The following is a 27,523-nucleotide window of genomic DNA, read 5'->3' as shown; positions in this document are numbered from 1 at the left end:
ACCCTTTAATACAGTTCCTCATGTTGTTGTGACCCCCAACCATAAAATCATTCCTAAGACCAACAAAAATGTGTTTTCCGATGGTCTTAAGCAACCCCGGTGAAAGGGTCGTTCGACCCCCAAAGGGGTCCCCCGACCCACAGGTTGAGAACCGCTGTTCTAGAAAATAAAAGGTGGATTTGTTGCTCTTACCTAGGTAACATTGTGCTGTCCCAAAGCCAAGTAGATATCCACAAAAGCACCTTTTAGCAAATATTCAAGGTTATATGTCCCCATAAGACTGGTAGTTTTACAATATAACCTTTTCATATCTCTAGGTAGAATGTGTGTTATGTATATTGAACTTAATTCTACTATTAATGCTGTTTTATCAAATATTCCTTTTACAGTCCTAAGTGCCCATTCTTTATATTCAAATCTAAAATTGTATATCTAAAGTTGGTTATATTGCTAAATAATCCAGCATTTCTATCCACTGTATATAAAATATTTTCTTGGAACAAACACTGTAGCGGACAACAAGTAACATGAATTCAATTTTAATTTATGCCAAGTGGAACAGCAGCATCAGCTCCCAGGTAATAGCAGGAATATCAGCACTTTCCTTGTTTCCATCTAATAAACTCTGTATCAAGAGCAAATCCACCTGGTTCTTTGTGAGCTCTGTATAGAATAAACAGACTATACTTTCCATTATTCTCAGAGCCCTGTATGAGGGTCACTTTTGCTTTCTCCTATGCTAAGAACTAGACTGTATACACATGCCAAAAGCAACAGACCCATATTACACTGTTTGTGGCACTATACCCTTCTGTTCAACATGAGTGCCATGAATAGGGATTGTGCTGAGCACATATTTGGCATATCATTTTAATTCTTAAAAATCTGTTTTTTTGTGGTTTCTTGAGCTAAATAGGGAAATTAAATCTACCCCATGTTTGGTCCTTATGAGGTAGATAACTGGATTACCAGTGCACTGATACTCCCTCTGCATAATGGACTCCTGTTTACCTGTAAAACAAAACAGTCACAAGAAAGGGCTGAAGGGAGAGGCTTGTTTACTGGTGATCAAATCATCTACCTCACAAGGAGCAAACATGAAATAGCTTAAAATTTCCCTATTTGCTATGGTTGACTAAACAAATAACAGAAACTATAGATTTTTGTTCCTGATTAAGCAACTGGCAAAAAGTATGTCCAGCCCAAGCCCTGCTCATGTTGAACAAGGGGGAATACGGTCAGTGGGATCTGGTCTGTGATGATCAGAAGCACGAATGTAACTAACACTTGCACCACAGCCCCTTGACTATCAATGGGACCACTGAACCTTGTGCTGAAGCATATCACAGAAAAATACATTGCCCTGTGAAGAATAACTCTATCCAGTGTATTTTAGATGTACAAGTAATGTATAATGAATGTATAACCCTACTTACATCTATATTCCCATTACTGTAATAATACATTTTTTTTCTTTTTGAATAATTTAAGAAGAGGTTTATCTCCTGCCCTGTTTCAATATCTGTAGTGCATTTGAATACATTCTGAGATGATGATGGGCTGGGCTCACAAACATTACGCACAATAAGTGCTGTGATAAAAGGCAGGTGCACCTATTCCTAGGTTGGGGCCCACTGGGAGAGCCTTCAGTAAGGCAGCCTGACCATGTTCTGGACTTCTCGTGGCCGGTTCTACTACTGTTGCATCTCAGGCAAAGCCGCAGTATGTGGTGAGAAATAAAAGTGCAATTAATCAAGCTGTGTTTTTCTTCCTTACTCCTGATTTTACACTGTCCGTCGCCATTTGTGAAGTTGGCAGGCAGAATCGAGTGCAAGGATAAAAGTGGTGCCCGTATTGCTTTATCCCTAAAAGTATACACTGTTTTTACATCTCAGACTCCATAACCCATTAAAGGCAATGAGAAACAGGAACAAAAAATACTAAAATTTGGCCCCCCCATTATACAGCTTTATTAATGTCAGTGTGGTTTGGCGTATTCTATATAACTATAATGCCTTCCCTTAGTTAAAATAACTGTTCTAAATCTGTTGGACTTGCTCACTAAACCTGGAGCCAAACTCAACATTATTACAGCTCATAAGCACCCATCCCAAACTGCCAAATGTGTTTAATAAATACCTTTACAATATGCAAACCTGCTGACCAACCATTTTTTAGGATAAACAGCCATTTTCATGGCCACCCTACTACCCACCATTTATTGGGAGGCTGATTGAACTTCAAAACTCATTCAGCATCTGCTACCAAAAAAAAAAAAAAAAGTTTGCCATGGTATGATGGAAGACTAGGTGTAGCGCACCAGAATCAGGTAATAACTCGAATATTAGGTCTGTAACTGAGCCAAGTGGCAAATCTGCACAAACAACCCCACAGGGCATCTGGCAATTACTGACACAGCAGCTGCATGATGGCAGATTGCTGGCTCTCTAACAATGTCAAATATCCCAGTATAGATTTTTTTTTCCCCATACACCCACTTAAACAACTATAAGAAAGAAATGGAAAAATGTGAGTTCTCCTTTTAATAAAGAAGCAGAAGATCAGGGCAAAGCTGAACTGTGAGCCCCACTGTTCACATTGTATTTATAAAAGTAGAGTTAAATAAACAGGGTACTCACAATATCCTCTAATGGGGGGAGTACAGATGGAAATGAACTAGTCCAAAGGTATGTTGGGATCTTCTGTTTGGGAAAGTAGTTTATCTACTCAGCAGCTAAAGATACAAAATGATTGCACACTGAACAAATTCCTGTATTCACCTGTAACAAACCTAAGGGCTCTGGCACACGGGGAGATTAGTCGCCCGCAACTAATCTCCCCGAGTTGCCATCAGCTGCCATCCCACCGGCGACAATGTAAGTCGCTGGTGGGATGGCACATGCGGCGGCGCAATTTCGGCAAATCGCCGAAAATGCCTCGCAAGGCAACTTTGCCGATTTGCCGAAATCACCTGCGCAGCGTGTGCCATCCCACCGGCGACTTACATTTTCGCCGGTAGGATGGCAACTCGGGGAGATTAGTCGCGGGTGACTAATCTCCCCGTGTGCCAGAGCCCTAATGCACCCCCTGAATACAAATCAGTCATCCACAAAGCTATGGGTTATTTTTAACATAATGAGAAAAATAGTTATCTTGCAGACAAAAGTCTTCCTCTGTCACAACTGGGAATGTATAGTCTGTATGGTCTCTATCACACACACGTATTTACATAGTAATAAATAAACTGAAGATGGAGACATCCGGCCTCCTTATCCCAGGGATTCTGATTTAAGTTAGAGCAGCGTCCAACTGTCCTTGTCAAGACCAAGCATTTCTGGGGCGGCTGTAAACCTGCAAAAATGAACAAGATAAGTGAATGGATACTCGCCACGTGACTCGCAGCACTTTGCCACAATGTAAATTCAGTGTCTGAATAAGAGTCCCACTGATACAGTTCCTATAACTGATCTGTCAGTGCGTGTGTCTCTGCATACATTTTTTAGCAGTTTTATGAGATATTAAGAGTTATATGGGAAGTGCATAGATGGGGACGGTCAGTATCAGTGACCCTGAGTTGTTGGGCCTTCCTTATAGTTGCCTGAAACTACTAATATCTCAAACTACTGAAAATAATGTAAACTGCAAACGTTTTTAATTAGGTTTAAATTACCTTTAGTATATAGCAAGTGAGAGATATATACTGTCACATATTTTGTGTAGCACACACCTTGCAACAATTTACTAAGCATTTTCTTATGCACCCTGTTAAGGCTGAATGCACACACAGAACAGGGATAGTGGCCAGGCTGCAGTATATTGCCCAATGTACAACTAATACATTTCACTACAGCATGATTTTGTACCAACCATGGTTTTCTACAAACACTACTGGTATATCCTACACCTCAGGGGTAAGTCACCACAATGACATCCCATTGGTATTTCCCTGCACTAGGTGTTTACGTGGGTTGTTTCAAACACTAAAACAGATATACAGTGGTGTGAAAAACTATTTGCCCCCTTCCTGATTTCTTATTCTTTTGCATGTCTGTCACACTTAAATGTTTCTGCTCATCAAAAACCGTTAACTATTACCGTATATACTCGAGTATAAGCCGATCCGAATATAAGCCGAGGTACCTAATTTTACCTAAAAAAACTGGAAAAACTTATTGACTCGAGTATAAGCCTAGGGTGGGAAATGCAGCCGCTACTGCTAAGTTTCAATAATCAAATAAATAATAAAAGGACACTCAGTGTGACCCTCTGTAAACTCTTCATAAATATATCATGCTGGCAGCTGCAGATTAGGGAAAGGTGGATGGAGGACCCTTTCACTCTCCTGCCTTGAAGAGTTACAGCACTGCTTCTAAAAAAAAAAGAAACGAAAAAAGAAAGAAAAATGCAACAGCAACAGACAAAAGCAATGCTTTTTTAAAAAGAATATGTAGTTTTTTTATGTTATAATGTAAAAAAAATACCTTATTTTCAGTAGGTATTTCTTTAACTATTGGTAGAAGCACTGACAGGATTGTACCACTAGCAGTCATTGATTTTAAAAACTTCACTTCACCCACAAATGCTCTTTTTGTGCCAGCTAAAATCACATTTACTGGAGGGTGCCCATTACCCCTGCACTCTTAATAATATGCTTTAACTTCCTTTAAAACCATTTGTAAGTGGTATTTATGTGGAGTATGTGCCCAGAGGTGACACATTTTATCTGCAGTAATGTTTAAATGAAACGTGTCCCAGGAATGGCAGCCCCTCTCTTAATCAGCTAAAATAACTCTGCAGCATATGAATTTGTAGATAAAAGAACAACCTTGTTCCAGGGATTGCCATTAATTCTTTTAGTTTCCACCTTTTGATGCACCTCCAACTTTTAAGATCCTACAGTTATGCTTATGCCATAGCAAACTATTTCTTGCTTATATCTGAGAATGATATCTCCTGGACTCACCATCAAGATGTTTTTTTTTTCAGTACACCTGAACACACAACTCAGTGTTGCTAGCCAAAGCATGATTCGCTCCTTTAATGTATCGATGCCGCTACAGCCCTTCAATGGAGTAGTGGTCGGCAAAGTGCGGCTCGTGAGCCACCAGCGTCTCTTTTACCAGTGAAAGTTGGCTCTTTCAGGTTGGGCTGTCACGGATCGCATTTTCCGGTGCCTTAGCAACAATAAGCCGGGAGACACGCTGCGCTACAGGAGACGCGCTGTGTCAGGAGACGTGCTATGTAACATGCGACGCGCTACTGCTACTCCATTAGACACGCTGCGCCTACGCTACTCTGTTAAATGCGCTTCCAAGAGACGCGCTAAAATTCTGATATGCTAGCAGCCAGATGAGTGAGTATTAGAGGGGAATTTTACAGGCCACTGTATTATATTTGCGGTCATACGACTGGCTCACTCACTTAAGGTGTAACGCATGTACGCATTTTCACGGGCGGGGGGGAGGGGGTGTCGTGTGACGAATATGGATGCCAGCAAGTAACAAGTTAGATCTTCAAATCCATATACTCGAGTATAAGCCGAGGGTTCATTTTTTAGCACATTTTTGGTGCTGAAAAACTCGGCTTATACTCGAGTATATACGGTAGTCAAAGATAACATAATTGAACACAAAATGCAGTTTTTAAATGAAGGTATACGTTATTAAGGGAGAAAAAAAACTCCAAATCTACATGGCCCTGTGTGAAAAAGTGATTGCCCCCCTTGTTAAAAAATAACTTAACTGCGGTTTATCAATTTCAATTTTCAATATCAATTTCTGTAGTCACCCCCAGGCCTGATTACTGCCACACCTGTTTCAATCAAGAAATCACTTAAATAGGAGCTACCTGACACAGAGAAGTAGACCAAAAGCACCTCAAAAGCTAGACATCATGCCAAGATCCAAAGAAATTCAGGAACAAATGAGAACAAAAGTAATTGAGATCTATCAGTCTGGTAAAGGTTATAAAGCCATTTCTAAAGCTTTGGGACTCCAGCGAACCACAGTGAGAGCCATTATCCACAAAAACATGGAACAGTGGTGAACCTTCCCAGGAGTGGCCGGCCGACCAAAATTACCCCAAGAGCGCAGAGACAACTCATCCAAGAGGCCACAAAAGACCCCAGGACAACATCTAAAGAACTGCAGGCCTCACTTGCCTCAATTAAGGTCAGTGTTCACGACTCCACCATAAGAAAGAGACTGGGCAAAAACGGCCTGCATGGCAGATTTCCAAGGCGCAAACCACTTTTAAGCAAAAAGAACATTATGGCTCGTCTCGATTTTGCTAAAAAACATCTCAATGATTGCCAAGACTTTTGGGAAAATACCTTGTGGACCGACGAGACAAAAGTTGAACTTTTTGGAAGGTGCGTGTCCCGTTACATCTGGCGTAAAAGTAACACAGCATTTCAGAAAAACAACATCATACCAACAAGTAAAATATGGTGGTGGTAGTGTGATGGTCTGGGGTTGTTTTGCTGCTTCAGGACCTGGAAGGCTTGCTGTGATAGATGGAACCATGAATTCTACTGTCTACCAAAAAATCCTGAAGGAGAATGTCCGGCCATCTGTTCGTCAACTCAAGCTGAAGCGATCTTGGGTGCTGCAGCAGGACAATGACCCAAAACAAACCAGCAAATCCACCTCTGAATGGCTGAAGAAAAACAAAATGAAGACTTTGGAGTGGCCTAGTCAAAGTCCTGACCTGAATCCTATTGAGATGTTGTGGCATGACCTTAAAACGGCGGTTCATGCTAGAAAACCCTCAAATAAAGCTGAATTACAACAATTCTGCAAAGATGAGTGGGCCAAAATTCCTCCAGAGCGCTGTAAAAGACTCGTTGCAAGTTATCGCAAACGCTTGATTGCAGTTATTGCTGCTAAGGGTGGCCCAACCAGTTATTAGGTTCAGGGGGCAATTACTTTTTCACACAGGGCCATGTAGGTTTGGATTTTTTTTCTCCCTAAATAATAAAAACCCTCATTTAAAAACTGCATTTTGTGTTTACTTGTGTTATCTTTGACTAATAGTTAAATGTGTTTGATGATCAGAAACATTTTGTGTGACAAACATGCAAAAGAATAAGAAATCAGGAAGGGGGCAAATAGTTTTTCACACCACTGTATATCAGCCCCAATTCTGTAAATGGAAAATGACAGAGAAACAAACAAGCACATGTGTTTTCTGATAATGTGAAACAATTTACTTGCACTCATCCCTTCAGTTCCCTTTGAAACTAGCTTTCTTCCAGGAGCCACGGTTGGGTGAGGTAGTTAAGATATTTGATGCCTAGATTTAGTTTCTCTTTACACACCAACTTGTGACACCATGTATAACTGGCTTTTCCAATACCAGTACTGTAGTGTTAAGGCAAACAGATGATCTTTAAGTTATTATGAGACATATTTCTCTTTTATTAGGGCTTTACCTGCCCTGTAAAATATCTTATATTCTCTAATAGAGGACAGAAGGACTGGGGAGTGACATCAGTTATTCCCATAGAAGGCAGGGCACTTAAAGAGCAAAGCTGACAGCTTTCCTATTTAATTTACTGCCAGAGATACCTTTAACCTGACCAGCTTTAATGAATAGCGATGCCCCTGCTCTCTGTAGCAGTGAACATATCTGTGTGTCCCAGACAACCCCTGGGTCTGTGCAGTACAGAGATCAGATGCAGTTCTGTACAGCTCATGCATTCACCCAGGGAGTGCTGGGACATCAGAACAATACGGCTGGTGAAACAGAAGCAAAAAGTACCCCGGGGCTGGTGCAGGAGAGGAGTGTTAGCCTAGGGTTGGAAGTAAGTAACTGGAATCGCTAAGGGGTGCTCTTTAAGCAGTTTATCTGAACTTTAAAGTATTACACGGGTGTTTGCATTGCCTACCCTTTTCCCACCCAGCACTACTGCTAAATCTTTGCAAGAACAGGACAGGATAAGTGCAAAGCTGATTGAAATCTTTTCTAATCCTGCCTTAAAAGCAAAATACAGATGTGTAAGGCAAGACTATTTTCCAAGTTAACACCCATTAAGCTTCAGTAGCAGTAAGACAGTGATCCCCAACCAGTGGCTCGTGAGCAACATGATGCTCCCCAGCCTCAGCCAGCCGGCCTCAAAGCAGGTGCTTATTTTGAATCTCTGTTTAGGAGGCAAGTTTTGATTGAATAAAAACCCAGTTTAATTGCCAAACAGAGCCTTCAGTAGGCTTCCAGTCAACATAGGGGCTATCAAATAACCAATAAAAGCTCTCATTGGCACCTCCAGGAACTTTTTTCATGCTTGTGTTACTCTCCAAAACCTTTTTCCTTTTGAAAGTGGCTCACAGGTATAAAAGGCTGGGGATCCCTGCAGTAAGGAAAACTCAGGTATTCCTGTAGCTGCACTGGTAGAAATATTTAATTTTATTTTTTTAGGGGGGGTGGAGGGGGGCATTTAAAAGAAGGGTGAAAAATAGGGAAGCACTGAATCCACTATTTTAGGATTCAGCTGAACCCCAAATCCTGCACAAAATATTTGGCTGAATTCCAAATCCAAATCTGCGTACACAAATTAGGTTACAAATGGGTTTAGAACAACCGTTCATGCAGAGTGTGGTAAAAAAAAAAAATTTGCAGCTTCCATGTATATGTGACAAAGTGTCATGTGATTTTTAAAGATTTATATTTGCTTCAGCCAGGCACCCAGAAACGACAAATCCAGCTGAAAAAGGCAGAATCCCGAACTTAATCCTGGATTTGGTACATCACTAGTTAAAAAGCAACAGTGCATTACCCAGAGCCAACACATTATGCCAGAGTTGGCATACATATAAAGAGCCACTTGGTTGCAAAACAAGTGAATCTTGGCACAAACTGACCACACACTGGGCCAAACTGGGCTTATCCCAGGGCCAACAATCAGATCATAGTGCAACAGGGCAGCAATGTGGTCTTTGTGAGATTTTACAGATATTAGTCAGACAGCCCTGGGCAGAATGAGTAGATTTTAATAACAAGCACATAGTCAGCTTAAAGGAACAGTAACACCAATTTTTTTTTATACTTAATTCCCCAAAAAACAGCTATAATGATAGGTAAGGCTTACTTCCCCTTGGATTTTTTTCCTTTATATAAATCCAAAGGGAAGTAAACCTTACCTATAATTATACCTGTTTTGGGGGGGAATTAAGTATTAAAGAACAGTAACAATTTTTTTTAAGAGTTATGTGGGGACCCTACCTTTAATATGCAGTACAAATGTAAGGAGCAATCCATAAAAGCATACAACAGAACTAGCATCAGCTTAGAGAAAGGCAGTTTAATGGTGCAATAAGATGTAGTTACAGTCTCAGTGTACCTTTTTCTGATATCCTCGCTGGGTCATTATCTCTGCCTCTTGTTGCAGTAGGTTGTTCTCCAAATCTTCTGCAAGTTTAAATTCTTTCTCCTCTTCCTCCTGCTGTACAATGGCATCCTTTTCCCTTAAGCGCTGCTCAAAAATCTAGACAGGGGCATTTTAATGTTAGCAAAGGAATCATTTTATAGCTGATGTTCTCACATGCAAACTGATCAGATGGCACAGTTTTCAGAATGGCATACACAACAAGCTCATCTATGGAAGGATTCTTAAAAGGCTGAAGTAACATCACAATATTCTGGTGAACAATTAAAAATGACTTCCATTAACTAGAAATGTTTTATGACCCAAGCCATACAGCACTATATGCTAAGTACAGGGAAGCAGGGGAATGAAATAGTAGCGGAGTTGCTCTAAATTCCAATTTAAATCAGTAGCAGTAATTTTGATAGTTGTAATTGTATTGAGGGTTTTTAGCCTTTAGAATGTTTAGATTAGTTAGGTTAGTTATAGTTAATTTAGCCATATACTAATTTGGTTGTGGGAATATCAGTGAATGAATACTTACATCCTTTTACACTAAAGATTTTCAGGCTCTTTGGGTTTAACTAAAGCTCTCTTCTCTAATGAGAAGAAAAGCCTTACAAAAATAGGGATGTCCCCTTGAACACTTTTGCATTTCCTTTTATTAGCTTTATTAAAAAAAAAAAAAAAAAAAAAGAGACTTTCTTCTACTCCCCAGCTGCTGCAGAAGAGATTTTAAAAGCCCCTCTTTTCGCTCTTCTTTGTCTTCCAAGGTTATTTCTAGGTCCAAGGGACACAGACTACACTGTATTTGACTACAGTGCAGGTACAAGTCTGCAAAGGGCTGACTGGGATTGGGTATGATGGCCATGTGGCCTACCCTATAGAAGCCTGGTAAGCAGACACTTGAAGAGTAAGAAAACATCTAAATAATTTTGTGTGGCTTTCACAGACACAACAATAATGTAAGGGGTAAAAGTGGTCCATTACCCTGAAATTAATATATACCAAACCTAGAACTGCCAACAACCAAAAAACATGCCCCACTGAACATAGTACATAATAAAAGCATTAACAAATATAACTAGTAATAGAATAATACAAAGGATACTATATTCTAATATGCAGAATACAAGGCACCATGATAAAAAGACGTACCTTACCCATTGCTTAAATTGGCCTTTAGGTAGCATTCCACATGCAGCCAGCACCATAACCAAGCTAAGTTGGCTTTCTACACAGATTACACAGGCAGAAATCTGAGACACAAATTAATTCATATGGACTTGTGAAAAATTCTAACAAAAGGAAGTGGCTGGTAAGAGAGTGGCAGAACAGTAAGTCACTCCATGGGCCAGTTGTAAGTCTGTCCTGGGCATTTCTGTGCAGGGAACAGCACTGATATGATCTCCAAACATTTGAAAAACCTTTGGGGAGAAGACAATGAAGAACTTTATAACTGTACCTGTGCCTTCAGTTCTGCCCTGCGGGTTGTTTTCTGTTCCTCCTCTTCCTTCTTCTCTCGACTTGTAAATTGCCTGGCTTCTTCCAACTGTCTGAGGAGCTGCTCACGATTCTTTATGGATTCAGCCTGAGCAAGCTGGTTCCTTTCTATGCGCTCCTGGATCTGCATCTGTCTTGCTGCCAACACCTGCAAAAACACAGGGTTCAATATCAGTGGTGATGAGCAAGTGAATATACAGTATAGTACAGTACAGTATACAAAGAATACACCATAAAGAAATTATCAAATGGGAAAGTTTGATGGAACCAATTGTCAGATTAGCCTGATTTGGATCACAAACTGGGTGGCCAAATCTTGCAAAGATCTGTTTATTTGTGACCTAACCAATCGAGCGGATATTTACACCTAGGACCAGGTTAATATTTCAGCCTATAAAAAGTTGTTGTTATACAGGCTTCTTAAAAGCAAGCTTTCCCTTTCCAAAAAACATGAGGTCCTCCATATCTAAAAACAGGTACAGGTTTAAAATCATTAATTGAGACCTGGGGTTTTTTTCTGTAAACATTAAATAAACCAAATAGGATAGTTTTTCACCCAATATGGATTCATGCAGCTTAGTTACCATCAAGTACAAGGCACTGTTTTAGTATTCCAATTTAAAAAAAGTGGAATTATTTGCTTAAAATAGACTCTATGGCCTTTCTGTAATTCAGAGCTTTCTGGATAAGGGATCCCATACTTTTTTTTGTACAAAGATGAGCATGAATAATCATCATACAGTTAGCAGCTGTGTCTTGTCACTGTAGCATCTAGCTACAATTCTATGTTGCACCTATTCATTTTGACCCTGATGGTGCACTTTTTTTTGGACGACTAAATAAGACACTAATGTTAACCATTTAAATGCAGGGCCACCATCAGGGGGGTGTGATGTAGGATGCTGTCTCTGCCAAGTAAAATCTTGATGCAAAAGGGGGTCTGGTAAAATCTTTATCCAAAAGGAGCCCAGTAAAATCTTGTTCTGAAGGAAGGGGGGGCTGGTCACGAAGCGAAAGTTACTTAAATTGTATTATGTATAAAGTTAATTTAAAACTTAAGCAGTTTTATTTAAGAACTTCCCATGAAACTTATGTAACATATCAAGCAATGACAATGCAGAGAAGCTAGACAGGGGCTAAAAATTATCATTATCTTTAAAAATAGCCCTTTTATTGGAACTCCCTATAGATCTGATATTGTTTGAGTTTCAAATGAGGGGTGGGTGTATTCTAGGGATCCACCGAATCCAGGATTCGGCCAAGATTCCACCTTTTTCAGCAGGATTCACCCAAATCCATACTCCTGGGCGAACAGCACAGCGCTCTTTAACCCTTCCATATCGTAATTTACATATGTAAATCAGGATTCAATTCGGCATTCAGCTGAAGCCGAAAATAGTGGATTCAGTGCATCCCTAGTGTGTTCTAATGGTCCCTGCAGAAGCACAGTAGGAGAGGAATAGGCAATCACAGCCCTGCAGTCACACAAGCAAAGACAGGCTTTAGTTCCTTATCAAGTCAGCCTAGCTACTGATTGGTTCCTATCCTACAGTGCAAGTACCAAGTACCTGCATAGCCTGAGGGAGGAGGAACAGTTGGGCAAGACTCGTATGGATTTGCAAAAATTTTTAATAAATCAATCCGAAACACTACTTTTCTAAGCACATTTCTTATATATATATATATATATATATCGAACCAAGGGTGGCAAAATTGAAGTAATTGTTTTACAGAATAAACTCCAGGAGAGACAAAATAAATTCCACTGGTGGTCCAGTATACCTGGGGTTGTTACAATTATGCATTGATGACACTGTGAGATATGAAGTAGGGTACACCAATAATGTATTATTGGGGGATCACCTTGTAAAATTTATTATGCACACAGGTAATTTGCACACTATGCGATATAAAGTAACATAGCACATAAATAGGAGACAGGTTGTTTCACTACATTTATTAAAGCTTTATGATATTTTAAAACATCATGTTCTGTATTTGAGCACTTACTATTCATTTTTAAACATTTTAATAATTACTATTTATTGCACGGATCACTTTGCAGCATTGACTGCTCACTTTACTGCAATAGTCACTTTATGGCTGATGTCATTTCCTGTTTGTTTGGTCACTATCGGTATAAATGGGTCATGTGGTTGGAATATATATGCCAATCCACACTCACCAGCACACCCTGGCCTTTCCACTCTGTTCCACCTGGTGCACAGTACTTTTAGAGACGTCGGTACTCTCCACCACGATCCAAAATAGCACAAAATACCGGCACAACAGGATTTGTTTTAGCGGGATAAACCCTGCTGATTTTAATAGTAGCAAAACATGGACCAAAACCAAAACGTAACGTTGGCTGTTCATGTATTTTTCAATATATAATTGATTGTTTGCAATGGATCCGGTGTTGCTGGTCTTTTTTTCAATATATTATATATATATATATAGTTATTAGGAGTATAACGCACTGGCACATTCTTGTTTTTAAACACAAACTGTCCACTTTAAATGGATACCCGTGCCCTGCCTGTGGACATGGAGATAAACTGTTCAGGATTTACAAGGGACCAGTATAGGTCTTCCTATATTGCAATATTTTGTTTTGACTGGTCAAATCTAACTTATAATATGGTCAGTTTACAGGAATTCAGTAATGCACTCACACTATAAGATATGACTTTGATGGTTGTGGTATGTTTCCACTTTGATTTGAACGCCAGTTTCCAACTGTATTGTGTAATATATAACATAATTCTAATGGACCATTATGTTTCAGGCTAATTCAGCAATAAAGTTTTGACTCAGATATTCTTTTTACATAAAGAAGCCTAGAATGGAACCAGGATGCCATCACACAAATAAACACAACTTGACAGAAACAGAAAGGCCTTGCCTTTCCCTGTAAGTTACCTCTTTCATTAACCGATTCCGTGCATTCCTCTCTCTCTCCCATTCTGCTTCTCTTTTTGCCCATACTTGCTTAGCTTCTTCCCTGAAAAGCAAGGCAAAAGCAAGTCAAATATACCACTAATGAAAGAGATGTTAGTAGAGAATTTACTAACAGGTATGTCCATTGCCACAGGGGAACTCTGGAGTTACTGCCACCTAGAAAGGCAGAGGTGGCTCTAGGGATCCCACAGTCGCCTGCATCAGCAGGTTCCCAATTGAAAACCAATTCAATTGGTTTCAAATAGCAAATTAGATAACTGCATTGGGATGGTCAAAACACTTTTAACCACAAGTGGAATCACCTGAAAAGTGTGTCCAGTTCTGCTTCCCGCTGTCTCTCAAGATGAAGCTGTTCCTCAATTACATGTTTCATCCAAGTAACATCTGCGATGGCCTGTTCCCTTCTGGCTGATTGCAGGTGCTGCCCTTCATCCTCTTTGCTTATGAGAGCAGACAGGATCTGCTTGTCCATCATCTGTGGAGGAACAACAGAACACTCAATTGAATTGCAGTGGCCGGCAAAAAAAATTTAAAAAATATTTATATATTTTGATTTCATTTTGCTAAAAAAAACCCATAAAGGGTCATTTAAAAATGCAGCTAAAAGTGCAGTTCCGCTAAAATGGACACCAATGTTACGCTTATTGATGCTTGTACACAAAGACATTCCTTGCACCTATATATAGTTGCACTCCATCTCATTTGATCTGTCTTGCTTCTTTGAAGAATCGTGTGCCTATTAACACTAGGGAACCCTGACGCTACTACCATCCTGAACATGGCGGTAATTCCAGGGATCCCACAGCAGGTTGTGGCAAAAGGTGCAGCAGACTTGTGGCAAAAGAATCACGTTAATGCTGCTTTATTGACAACGCACATCCAATTTACAAACATTTGCAATTGTGTTTGATGGATTAGGGGCAATTGCGGCATGCACGACTCCTCGTGCAGATGCAATCACACTGGAATAGTTGGAAATAACAATTGGGGGGGCATTTACTAATGCTTGATTTTTTCAGTTAGGGATTTTTGAAGCCAAAAATTTTGTCGCAATAAAAAAATGCATTTATTATTGGACACAACTGGGACAAATCTGAATGCAAAAATATGCAAGCTAAAACCTGTTGAGATCATGTGGAAGTCAATGGCAGATGTCCCTTGTACAACTGGAAGATTTTCCAATCCTTGTGCACCTCAAAAAATATTACAATAAAAATATTTAAATTGCGGATTTTCCTTATTTTGTAACATGAGTGAAGTGGGCAAGGGGCTGAATACTTTTAAAAGAATATATTTAAAACTGAATTAGGTGAATATTCCTATTTCCTATACAATATTCCTTTAAGCACAAGATTACTTTATTTGCACTGCATTATTTCATATTTATAAACCTTTGAATAGAATAAGCAGTTTGTCTCCCAAAACAATAGATTACCAATTCCCATTACAAAAATAAAGTACGTGTCCATCTCTTACCAACTCTTCTTGAACCAGCTGAGCACGCCTCTTCATCTGAGCATTATACTGCCGGCTCAGGAAGTGACTGGAAAAAAAAAATATAGATATAAAATACTGTCTGACATCCTATATAAGCAGAAATATGAGCAGAAACAACTAAAATAGCTTTAGTAAAAGGCATTCGCTACATTCAATGTAAGATAGCAGTGGGATTACCATGGTGACAACCCTCATCCATTTTCTGTTATACTCTGAGTAAATACATCTACACTTTTATAAGCTTTTTCTCTTTAGTGATCATTAATATTGTGTGTACATAGACTCAGTGTAAACTTGCTTGAAGTTTAGATTTTTAGAGTTTGGTGAGTAAGTAATTTTCCATTGGGTGGCTGACCTCTCATACTTGTCTCAATTTACCTGAAGGATCTTCGGCACATGGTACTTTTTTAAACTCCTAAATTCTGTATAAAAACAATGGCACATTCTGTTAAGGCTATGGAATACAGGCCAATGTCAGGTGCTCCGAACACAGCATTTTGCCTGCAAGTGCTTGTCTAGCAGTTGTAGACTAAAAACACAGACTGCTTTATTTTAATGCAACATAACCTGACATTATATCAAAGCGGTATTTAACTTTTACGGAGCCATTTTCCTTCTTTGTCACACTTTTGTGTTCAGAGATATCTTAATGTATATATGTATAAAGATTTGTGGAAAAAAAAAAAGATGAGAATTAAAGGAACAGTAACACCAAAAAATGAAAGAGCTTTAAACTAATAAAAATATAATGCACTGTTGCCCTGCACTGGTAAAACGGGTGTGTTTGCTAGAGTAACACTACTATAATTTATATAATAAGCTGCTGTGTAGCCCCGGGGGCAGCCATTCAAGCTGGAAAAAAGGAGAAAAGGCACAGGTTACATAGCAGATAACAGATTTCTGTAGAGAACAAAAGTGTTTTATCTGTTATCTGCTATGTGCCTTTTCTCCTTTGAATGGCTGCCCCCATGGCTACATAGCAGCTTATTTATATAAATTATAGTAGACTTTCTGAAGTAAACACACAACTTTTACCAGTGCAGGGCAGCAGGACATTATATTTTAGTTACTTTTATACACTTTCATTTTTTGGTGTTACTGTTCCTTTAACTTTACCCTAATTCTGTTTTCTTTCTGTGCTCCTCCATTTTCCTCCTCTCCTCCTCAAGTTCTTCAATTTCCCACTGCTGCCTCTGTAAATGCTCTTGTTCTTTTTTCAACTTTTTTGCCTGTAGGAGAACATACAAGTGTATTATTAATGATACACTTTTGTTTTATCAGCTTGTAATGCGTTTCAAAAAGGAAGCAAGGGAACCATGGGAGATAGCTAAATTACCAAGTCCTGATTGAAAGAACACCTGTAGTCCAAATTACCAAGTCCTGACATTACATAGGGATGGCATTACTGAATTACCACTATACGCCAGAACTGGGTTCTAAGGGAAGCATATAAATTCATGCAAAGTCATGCCATCATAGGACACCTAGATAACTTCTTGTATTGGAATTTCAAATAGCAATCTTACTTCCTACTTACCAATAGCAGGTAAGCACTCCCCACAAATGAGTTTCTTCTGGACAGTTAACTACATAAGAGGCATCTGCTATAAGCAGAGTATTTTGTCTTAGGAAGCAAAATCAGGTGGGATTTTGAGGGAAGTGTAATTCGACAGCAGAACTTCTCCCTGAGAGCATTGTGGCAGTCAAATCTTCAGGGCCAAAACTAGGGGTAGGCATGAAAAACAAGTGCCTAGGGTGCAGTAACTATGAGGGACAGTTCGGTATATGGAGAAGCAACGTCAGCAGCAACTAAGGCAGTGCGGCAGAGGAGAAGGTGGTGGTGGGGGATGTGGGAATACATGTCAGCAGTGGCTACCGAAGAGGATGATAAGGACATGGCGGGTGGAAAAGGAGGAGTGTTGCAGACGAGCTGGTTGGGTATCAGGCCAAGTAGTATAGCCCTGGGCAGTAGAATGAATGTGTGGACATATATCTATACATTTCAGAAGTACATTCCCAGCCACAGCAAGGCAAGGAGTTTTTATGTTTCCCCAGGTAACTAGATTTCCTTTAGGTGTTTCTTGGCTGTGAAATCTGGAACCTCAAAAATTGCAAAACAAATATGGAACTAAAATGTGAAGTAATATATGCCATGCCTACTGCCCTCACCTCTAAATTCTTTAGCTTAAGCTCTTCCATTTGCTGTCTCAAAACTTCGGCAAGCTCCTCCTCCTGCTTTTGCCGTTTCTCTTTATCCCTTTTCATCCTTTCTATAGCTTCCCTTCTAGTAATTTCATATTCATTTTCAAATCTCTTTTTCTCCACGTCTTCCTCTTCTTTTTCCTGAAAAGGTCACAAGGCCTGCATTGTTATATATACACCATCTTAAAAGTAGAAAGCAACTGTGACTGTTTGGGAAATTGTTGTTTATTGTATGTTTTCTAATTTACATACATATTTACAAGTTTTTTCTGAGTTTTTTTTGGATAAATAATAAATAGGCATAAGTCAGATGGCATTGCTTGCCTATAGAAAAAAACATCCCCGGATGTCATAAACAGAAATTTATTTCTATTTAACACTACACTGAATGGCAATTTGGAGCAAATATGGTGAAATCCTTATGAAATCCTAAAGCAAAAAGATGCTTCTCTGTGTTGATATTTAAACTTTAAAGGAAATAAAAAGAATAATAATAATTATTATTTATAATAATAAAATCATATTTTCATTTTTTTTTTTAATGTACACAAAATGTTGTACCAGCAAGAATCATATAATCATATGGAAAGTGCCACAGTTCAGATCTTATTTATATTTTATGGGAGTGTAACTAAATTGATTACACTAGTTGTTATAAGTGCTACAAGGGATACTACCATGGGTAACTGATATAACACACGGGGGAAAATTCACAAAAGTGGTATTGGGAAAAAATAAAACCATTCGTTTTTGAAAAAGACAGTTTCCAGATTTTGTCTTTTGTATGACATTTTAAAAACATTTTTCTGAATCAGACTTAAAGGAACAGTAACGCCAAAAATGAAAGTGTATTAAAGTATTTAAAATATAATGTACTGTTACCCTGCACAGGTAAAGTTGTGTATTTGCTAAAGTAACAGTACTATAGCTAATATAAATAAGCTGCTGTGTAGCCATGGGGGCAGCCATTCAACCTGGAAAAAAGGCACAGGTTACATAGCAGATAACAGATAAGCTCTGTAGAATATAATGGGGCTTTATCTGTTATCTGCTACGTGCCTGTGCCTTTTCTCCTTTGAATGGCTGCCCCCATGGCTACACAGCAGCTTTGTTTATATAAACTATAGTAGTCTTTCTGAGGCAAACACACGAGCTGTACCAGCACAGGGCAACAGTACATAATGTCGTAATTATTTTTATACACTTTCATTTTTTGGTGTTACTGTTCCTTTAAGCTTTTCCTAAACCTGTCAGTCTGCCATTAGGTGACTCTTAGCTGCACATTTGCCTTGTAATAATGTGCCTTTCAGACAAGAGATTCTCATTAGGTTTTATCTCCTGTTAAAAGGGAGCTAAAACCTTGTGGCAATTTTTTTTCATTTTTGTGCCCAATGCACAGATCCTCCATTCTCCCTTCCCAACCACATCAGTAAAACTTGCACCAAATCAACTGGGCCACTGCACATCCAGAACTGCAGAGCCACAATGCCATCTTTGGCCATATTAATTCCATTCCTATAATGGATATCAACTAGGATAATATACAGTAGCCCTATATCACAGTTTGACTGTCGGTGTGCAAGCGCTGCTTGGTGGTCGCCAAGATGGACATTGGGAACAGAAGTGACACAGCTAAAGGTGGTGGCCAACACTGCTAAGCAACTCTGTAGTTCTGGACATGCAATGGGGCAAGTGTCAGTGACATGATTTGGGAAGGAGCTGTGTACTGGTGTTTAAACTAAAAAATTGCCAGGGAAGCTTTAGTTCCTCTTTAGGATGAAGACACACAGAGCTACCAATAGCAGCTACAGAAACAGACAATGCTGATCATTTACTGATAATTGTCCCTACGTGTGTTTTAGCAGAGGCAATTCTCAGTATTGTCTATGGCAGGGTATTTCTACCATTTAGTTGCCAAGACAAGTAGCTGCTCAGTGTGTCTTCGCCCTTCAGGTTTATACAATATATGTACTTTATTCATAAATAAAAAACTAGAAAATTATGCAAATGTGATGTTAAAACATGTTTTGTCACCTAATGCAGGAAATAAGCTACTCTTTTCTTCTCTGAGAAGTCTGAATTTAGGTTTATTTCTGTTTGTGAATAGGCAGATTGTATTTACCCTAGTTTTAATGCAACTTTTACTCCAAAAACTATTTCTTCACTTTTGTGAGCTTCTCCCAGTGTTACACAATTTTGGGAGATGGCGACTTACACGTGTCATATGTGCAGTGATTATATAAAAAGAACAGATCAGATTCCTAGCATTGTAGCTGTATTCCTTTTTTTTTTTTCTAGTCTTGTACAAAATGTGTGCCATCAACTTAATAATAGGTCATATGGTTATCTTACCTGGTTTTTCACTGTGATCTGCTCACCCCAAGCATCAACCACATGCTTTTTAAGCAGACTGGATTCAACCTATGAGAAAATGATTAAAACAATTGTCAACGCATATATAGCTCATAATTGCTGTACAGGTATTCTTCAGTACTGAATAAAAAATAAATGTCACAGTCACACAGGATCCCTACCCTGTCCATCAACCTCAATATTAAGACCCACTCACAGGATATTCTACTACAGGAGTTTAGGGTATGCAGGATTAATTTATTCTGAAAAAGGAAGTATCTCAGGTTTTTAAAACCTGAAGAGGAAGTTTACCTTTAACATTCTGGCTTCTGTTTTTAAACACTGCATGCAAGAAAATCTCATTTATAATAAAGATTATATTTAAAAAGGGGTAAATAAAAATAAGTATTAATAAGTTACTAAAAAAGGGTTATAAAATGCCTATAGACCTGAACAATAAACAATTCCAGCAACCATGGAAAACCAGTGATTTAAAATAGATGATAGCATGCAAAATGTCACATCCTTGGATCTTAAGATCATGGGTGCCAATACCATATGATGTTTAAAACTGTTACTTTTACTGTTACTATTTTCTTTTAACTTACCTCTCGCAACTTTACATTGTTCTTTTTCCACTGCTCATATAACAATTCCTCTGCCAGCTTGAAATGAATGAAATTAAATTATCAGTTCCTTATTAAATATACATTCTACTATAGCTCAATTATTCCACTCTTTCTATCATGTAACAAACTAATACTTAAATTATTTAGTATGACATTGCAGTACTGACTCACAGGTATGGGGCGAGGCAGATCCTCCCTTATACCTGACTGCTACTCCCTAATAAATTACTAACTGTTCAATGACCAGTGCGGCTCTCTTGCAAGTGGACTAATAACTAACTATAGAAGGTTTAGGTGTCACTGAGAATGATGTCATGGCTGACATTTACTCATACTGTATGCCTTACTCCCAGTGTTCACCCCAGAAGTGGCAGGTGGGGAAAAAATAAATAAATAATTACATGCCTTCCCCCACCCCTCCCATCATATTAGAGCAGTTTTTGTAGAAGCCAACAAAGCTGGGCATATCTGCAAACAAATTGTGTGGCCCAGTCGGTTTCAAAAGAAAAATGATTACACAAAAAGATGCCAGGCGGAAGTACCAGCATAAAAATCACCCAGTATTATATTGTATAAAAGAAATGGAGTAGCTATAAACCTGTTTTCTTCTCTCTTCTCTTGCAGACTTTAGCTCCTCTGTCCTTTCCCGCATATCACAAACACTGGACTCTTTATTACATTGAAGCTCCCTTAGCTCTTCTTCTAGCAAATCTCGCTCCTCTTGTAGCAGTTTTCGCAATTGTTCTCGACGATACTCTAAATTTTTCTTCTTCTCCTCCTTCTGCTTTTCCAGGTGGAATGCATTCATACTGCAAATAGATGAAGAAGAATTCATTGAAAACTAAAAAATATTAAAAAAGCTTGGTAAATTCTGAAAACTTTAAAGTGTAATTTTAAGTTATTTTCATACTATCCTAAATTGTAACATATATTGCAACTAGGCAAATCCAGGCAGAAAATTGGTTGTGAACCTGTAATCACATTACAAATGACTGAAGCACTATTTTAACCACATTTGGATTTATTTTAATGTTTTAAACATATTACCTTTTTTGATAGGACTGTCGAGAACTCCACTGTGCTTGTTTGGTGCTGCAAACATTGGACTGTTTAAAATACTGGTTGGTTTGATCCCATTGATGACGTAATCGGGCCTCTTGCTCTCTCTGCCGCACTATTTGCTGCTCAAGCACCCTGCTACGGCTGTGCCAATGAGATGGGAGTGTAGGTAACGCCATCTAAAAAGAAAGTAGAAGAATGTACTAAAATATTTTAATCTACCAAGAGTCTAAAATGCAGTTAATCAAAGTCCCTTGTTACTAGACTTAATAATGCATTGCAACAGGTAGGTTGCATATTGCAATGAGTCTTACTGAACAATTTAAATAAACTATGCAGGAATGCTTGTTCTTCTCTTTTAAAAAATAATAAGGTATGTTAACCTTCATTTTTTAAATTGTAAGATCTTGTGAGCAGGGCCCTTGCCATACTATCTCCTAACAATATGCAATTGTAACTTGGCTCTATTCCGGTAAAACAGTTGTCTTTACATGCAAACTGTTACATCTTGTATTTGTATCCTGTGTAAAGAACTGTAGGCCATGATGATGATGATGATGATAATAATAATGTTGCAGTGACTTCCCCCCAAGAGTTCCAATTTCTAAGAAGACACAACTAAAGATCAAGTTCACCCCCCCCCCCACATACATAGCTACTTCTACTTCTTTAGAACGCCCACTATCTATCCGTACAGAGATACCTATCATAAGGTATACCAACCCTTAAGTCGCTAGCTACTCACCACTATAAGTACGATTATGTTGTGAGATCCACAATATGACATGTATCTGACTATAATGCTGAAAAAATATGTAATATCTCCTTGAGCACTGCCAAATGTTTTTTTTTGTACCTGCATTTGTGATTTGTTTACAATAAAACTTACCTGAACAAAAAAAGAACAAAAAAGATCAAGATCAAGTTCAGTCCGCTCTTGGTGCTTTCTTTCAACTGTGATTAGAGTCTGACCCACATTGCACTGCGCAAAAGCCAGTTGAACACACATTAACTTCACACATTCTGGGGCTTTAATCCATATTTTTAAAGGACACATATGTTAGGGTTACTACTGATTTAACATACACAACCAAATACTCAAGATAGAGAAGCACAGGTATCAAGGCAGCCATTCACTAAGCATGTTTAGACAGTTGTGGTTATTCTTACATGGAGCATTCCCAATAAATGACTGACACTATATAAATGCTAGTTGAATGTCACAGGGTAATAAATATGATCAGGTCTTTCATTTAAATGGGATTATGTTTAACATTTTCAAATAACAGATACACTATGGAATGCACTGAAGGAGGACAGAAGCCTAATTCACTTAGGGGCAGGTACCATTTGATATAGAAATGAAACAGCTGTTCTATTCACTTACTGCTATTCAAATTGTCCAGGCTCTTGGCACAAATAAACAAAGTGTAGAGAAACTATTTTGGAATGAACACCCTTTCACTGCTGGTCTGCTGTGCCTGGTCTAAAGGGTTAATATCCCTTTGTGCATAAGCTTCTGGTGCACCCTATTAACAACATTTTAACCCCTAAAATCATTCACGAAAAAGAATTCATGAACGAATCCGGCAAACAATTTTTATTGTACTATACTATATATTACGTGTATCTAAATGTCCCCTTTCTTCCTTACACGATTTGACCAGTATTCTTACACCTCAACTATCCTTCCCGCAAAAACAATTAGAATAATCGGTATTAAAAGCGCGCAGTACAATTACATCGCATACAAAGATACATTCTCCCCACTCACCATTCCTAGGTTTCCCCAATAGCAAAGTATAACTGCCACTGTGTTCCGACATTCGGCACTTCCTTTTCCGGTGTTCCTCTGGGTACCATGGTTACAGCAGCAGCGCGGTAACTGTGGCGGGGCTGGACTCTGGTGCTGCTAGTGCTCTCAAACTATTTTGTAGGAGAGACCAAGAAGAGGTCTTTCCTACACTAGTTGCACTCGCTAGCTGAAGGGACTGCAGACTTCTTACTGGTTTTGATACATTATAATTACTAGTTAAAATGAGAATACGTATTAGATATATAGCAGAGTGGCATAAACAAGGGTGGGAGCGAGTGGGTGCTGTTTAAATACCGACTAAGCCAAATTGCACCCAGTGTGCTTCCCACCCTCTCTACAAATTACATACAAATTAAAAGTAATGATCGAGTTACAGACTAATATGCGTTTTGCTTTTCAGAAGCTCGATCTTAAAGGACACGTCAACCCAAAATATTCATTCTTTTTTTTTTTTGAATAAAAGAAAACATAACTGTAAGCAAATTTGCAATATACATTCACTACAAAGTTATTTGAATATATTATTGCTATTTATCTGCTACCTATTTCTGTTCTCTGCCCTGGCAGCCCTGGCTTTTGAAACAATGTAATACAAGCCAGAGGACTAACATAGTTGTCTTGCTGGAAGAGACTGATTTTTGCAACATTGTTTAAAACGACAACCAGGAGTTTAGCAAATACTGCTTTTAAAGCACTAAATGATGTAATAAAATCATACTGGAAAGTTGCTTAGAATTGTTTTCTTTTAAAAATTATTTGGGTTGACATGCCCTTTAAAGGCAAAGCACCTGCCGCAGCTTCTGTTTTCTCAACATCAAGGGGTTTCCCTTTGGTGCATAATTACTTCACACACATGTCATGTCTTGTTGCCGCCTATCTGTTGGTTACAAGTCATTGGTACCTGCTCACAATTACCTTATTCCTTCAGCAAATCAGAGAGTACTGTATACAATGCATCCCACCAGGGCCGGAACTAGGGGTAGGCAGAAGAGGCAGCGGCCTAGGGCACAATGATTGGGGGGCACCAGGCAAGAGTCTCTCCTGCCTACCCCCTAGTCCACGCTCCTGTGTCACTGCCCCCGCCACTTGTCATCATGTGGTGGGAGCAATGACCCAACGCATCGCATCATTTTTGTAAGAAGGTCCAGGTTGCACCACACAAAAAATGACAAATATTTCCAAAAGCCACTCTTTGTAAATAAACCACTAGTCAAGTGTTAAAAGAATATACCAGGCTCCTGATTCTCAAGAAAGATTTCTCTTCTGACCTGGATATGAATATTTGTTTTATTATGTTCATACTTGAACAAAAGCCTGAGAAGAATCCTAGCCAATTCCACAGGCCTCCCTCCCAAACTGCACTACTGTGGATTTAATAAATAGCAGCTATAACCTTTTTTGTCCTAAAAATTAGTAGTAGCTCAGTGGGATTGGTGGGCACCACTTTGGGTCTTATTTATTATATCTCTACAGGAACATGTGCATATTCAGATCTTAGTTAAACTGCACGTTTTGTGTTGGTAATCACTTTACCAGCCTCAGTTTAGCAGCCCTATAAAAGTTTTCATGCATTCCTTAAATGTATACATTGCAGGTCTCCATCTTGGATCTTGATAGGCCACATTTTAAGTGCCAGTGGCACTGCACATGCTTTACGTGCCTGCCCTCTCCTTACTGCTGATCTGAAAATGCAGCATGCATACCCTTTGCCCCCCACCGCCGTACTTGCAGGTGCACTCCGGCACGCACCATATTACGGCTTCTCATGTAGAATTAGGACTTCAGACTGGCTGAAGCTCGGGGGAGGCAGGTAAAGAGGTATGTGCCCAGCAGCCCCCCCCCCCCCCCCCCACTGTTGCACCCTAGGCATTAGGCTCTCTATAAGTGCAATTTTCAGTGTATCCTCCTCACTTCAGATACCTCGTGTCCCAGGTCAGATACAGTTCAATAAATTACTCCAAAGTGCCCTCTTCTGCTTTAGACTTAGCGATGAGGTCTTATGAGGAAAAGAAGAAAAAAAAGAAAAAGACCTCATCGCTAAGTCTAAAGCAGAAGAGGGCACTTTGGAGTAATTTATTGAACTTTATTTGGCTCTCCTGCCTACCCCAAGTTCTGGCCCAAATAACCACAGATGCCCATGTATTGAAGGAAATACAAACTCACAGGTCTTATCTTGGTCAAAATGATGAATTTTATGCAAACATTTCAGTAGTATGGAAGATTGCCTGTAGTAGCGAGCAGGAGACAGGTTACTCAGTTCCACAGACGAGACAGGCGACTCAGGTTTGCAACAAAATTTGCAGGTTCCTTCCTGTGGTTTATTTTCACAGCACACAAAAGAAACAAAAGACAACTTCTGTGCTGAAGAAAAAAATCAACAAACAGAGTCTCACCAGACTGTAGCTTTCAGAGAACAGGAAAACAAGTCCACGCTGCTGTCACTGGGAAATCTTTCTCTGGAGTCCCAGTGTCAGAGATAGTTTGTTACAAACCCAGTCTTCCCCTCACAGCCTCTCCATGCTCAATGAAATCCTGAATTACACCTAGGGTTCCCCTAAATGTTCCACCTCTCAACTAATTGTTAACAGTACTCTCCAGGACCCTAGCCTGGCATAGAGATTTAAAGGAGCCAGTACCTTAGCCTGGGTGATATATATCTGCTATCATACAGAATATTCCCACATGTATGGATTTACCCAACCAGAGATTAGGATGGCCTGGAATTACCCACAGCTCCAGGGGGAACCTTGTTATGGTTGAAATATGTCCTTAAAGGAGACATATCCTATAAAAATTATGAATGTACCAGGGAATTATACTCCTCTAGATATAGAAGGATTGTGCAGCTAGGCTGACCTGATAGGGAACTGAAGCCTGTCTGTGCGTGTGTGAGTGCAGGGCTGTGATTGGCTCTCCCCCTTCTACTGTGCTTCAGGCAGGGACCGTTAGGACACGCCCACTCTTCATTTCACACTGGACAGAGAAGTGAGAGGATCTATAGGGAGCTCCAATAAAGGGGCCATTGTTACAGATAGAAAAAGAATCGCTCTAAGGGAAACCCTAAAGCGAAACAAAAATTCCTCAGAAACAATATAAATAAATAATAAACAAATAAATGAAAAAATGAAAACAGTATAATAAACTAACAAACTATAAGTACCACGTGGTTCGATGAGGCCCGGGTGTTTAAACCCCGGGCCTGCCGCTCAAGTTTTAGAGTCTATCTCTTATGTAGTTTAAAGTCTGAGAAACAGCATGCTCACCAAAGTCCGGCAATGGTCCGGGTGCTCACAGCCCCGAACCCGCAGCTGAGGAGGAATAACTTCAAAGTGGAAGGAAGGACATCGAGCACACTTCGGACACAAGGAATCCGTTAAAATTCTGTACTTTATTTCATCGTGTTTAAAAACAAAAGTGTGCCTGACGCGTTTCGTGCGTTAGGAGCACTTATTCATAGGCCATATGAACCCTATGAATAAGTGCTCCTAACGCACGAAACGCGTCAGGCACACTTTTGTTTTTAAACATGATGAAATAAAGTACAGAATTTTAACGGATTCCTTGTGTCCGAAGTGTGCTCGATGTCCTTCCTTCCACTTCATTGTTACAGATAGGGTTAATGTTTAGCCCAAAGGGAAACCAGCACCGGATATTATTCATAATTGCCTACAAAATTAGGGTTTTTCCCCATTTATCCAATATGTCTCCTTTAAACTGCTTATCTCTTGGCCTCTTTAGCTTGACAGATGCTGCCAGACAACATGCCACATGTGGCATAGACCTAACATGAAACATATGCACTCAGATCCTTGCTGGCATCCCAGGACAACATTATAACTACTCTCATTAGAATGGGAGACGTCAGACAACCACTAGCGTTCTAAGATCCCATAAAAGATTTCAAATCGGCATGACTTAAATTTAACATAAAAATTGCAGTAGTAATTATGTATAATCGCATACTTTTCTCTGTTTGGGTTGTTTAAAAGTAAATCGTGTCGCATAAAGATGCAGTAAAGAAGCAAAATTCTGGTCTGGCAGCGATTTAAAATTCACCTTGAAATTCCAGTTAAACAAGCTGAGAAGCCAGAGAGGCTGCCATCTGAGCATGTACACACCGCCTGTCAGACAGGAGAAAGTTAC

At 39.3% G+C, this 27,523-nt stretch overlaps 1 protein-coding gene across 4 annotated transcripts; it reads right to left on the bottom strand.

Moving 5' to 3' along the window:
• Positions 1-1,930: 1,930 nt before the first annotated feature.
• On the bottom strand, positions 1,931-27,523 carry tchp (trichoplein, keratin filament binding). Of its 4 annotated transcripts, none has more exons than XM_002932066.5 (14): positions 23,339-23,414; positions 22,454-22,546; positions 21,553-21,743; positions 21,104-21,314; positions 20,485-20,541; positions 19,877-19,945; positions 17,492-17,665; positions 16,439-16,551; positions 15,302-15,368; positions 14,128-14,300; positions 13,787-13,868; positions 10,827-11,012; positions 9,338-9,481; positions 1,931-3,351 (listed from the first exon to the last, which is right to left on the bottom strand). In XM_002932066.5, the coding sequence occupies exons 1-14, from the start codon at positions 23,339-23,341 to the stop codon at positions 3,319-3,321; spliced, it is 1,596 nt and encodes a 531-aa protein (XP_002932112.2). In that variant the 5' UTR covers positions 23,342-23,414; the 3' UTR covers positions 1,931-3,318. The 4 variants fall into 4 exon arrangements, with proteins under 4 accessions (XP_002932112.2, XP_031747769.1, XP_004910670.2 ...); XM_031891909.1 differs by lacking the exon at positions 23,339-23,414 and adding an exon at positions 22,952-23,291; XM_004910613.4 differs by lacking the exons at positions 22,454-22,546; positions 23,339-23,414 and adding an exon at positions 27,437-27,523.

The sequence above is a fragment of the Xenopus tropicalis genome, chromosome 1 (assembly GCF_000004195.4).
Source record: "Xenopus tropicalis strain Nigerian chromosome 1, UCB_Xtro_10.0, whole genome shotgun sequence".
NCBI lineage: Eukaryota > Metazoa > Chordata > Amphibia > Anura > Pipidae > Xenopus > Xenopus tropicalis.
The sequence above is the reverse complement of the archived record's forward strand: the minus strand, read 5'-3'. Positions and strand labels throughout refer to the sequence as shown.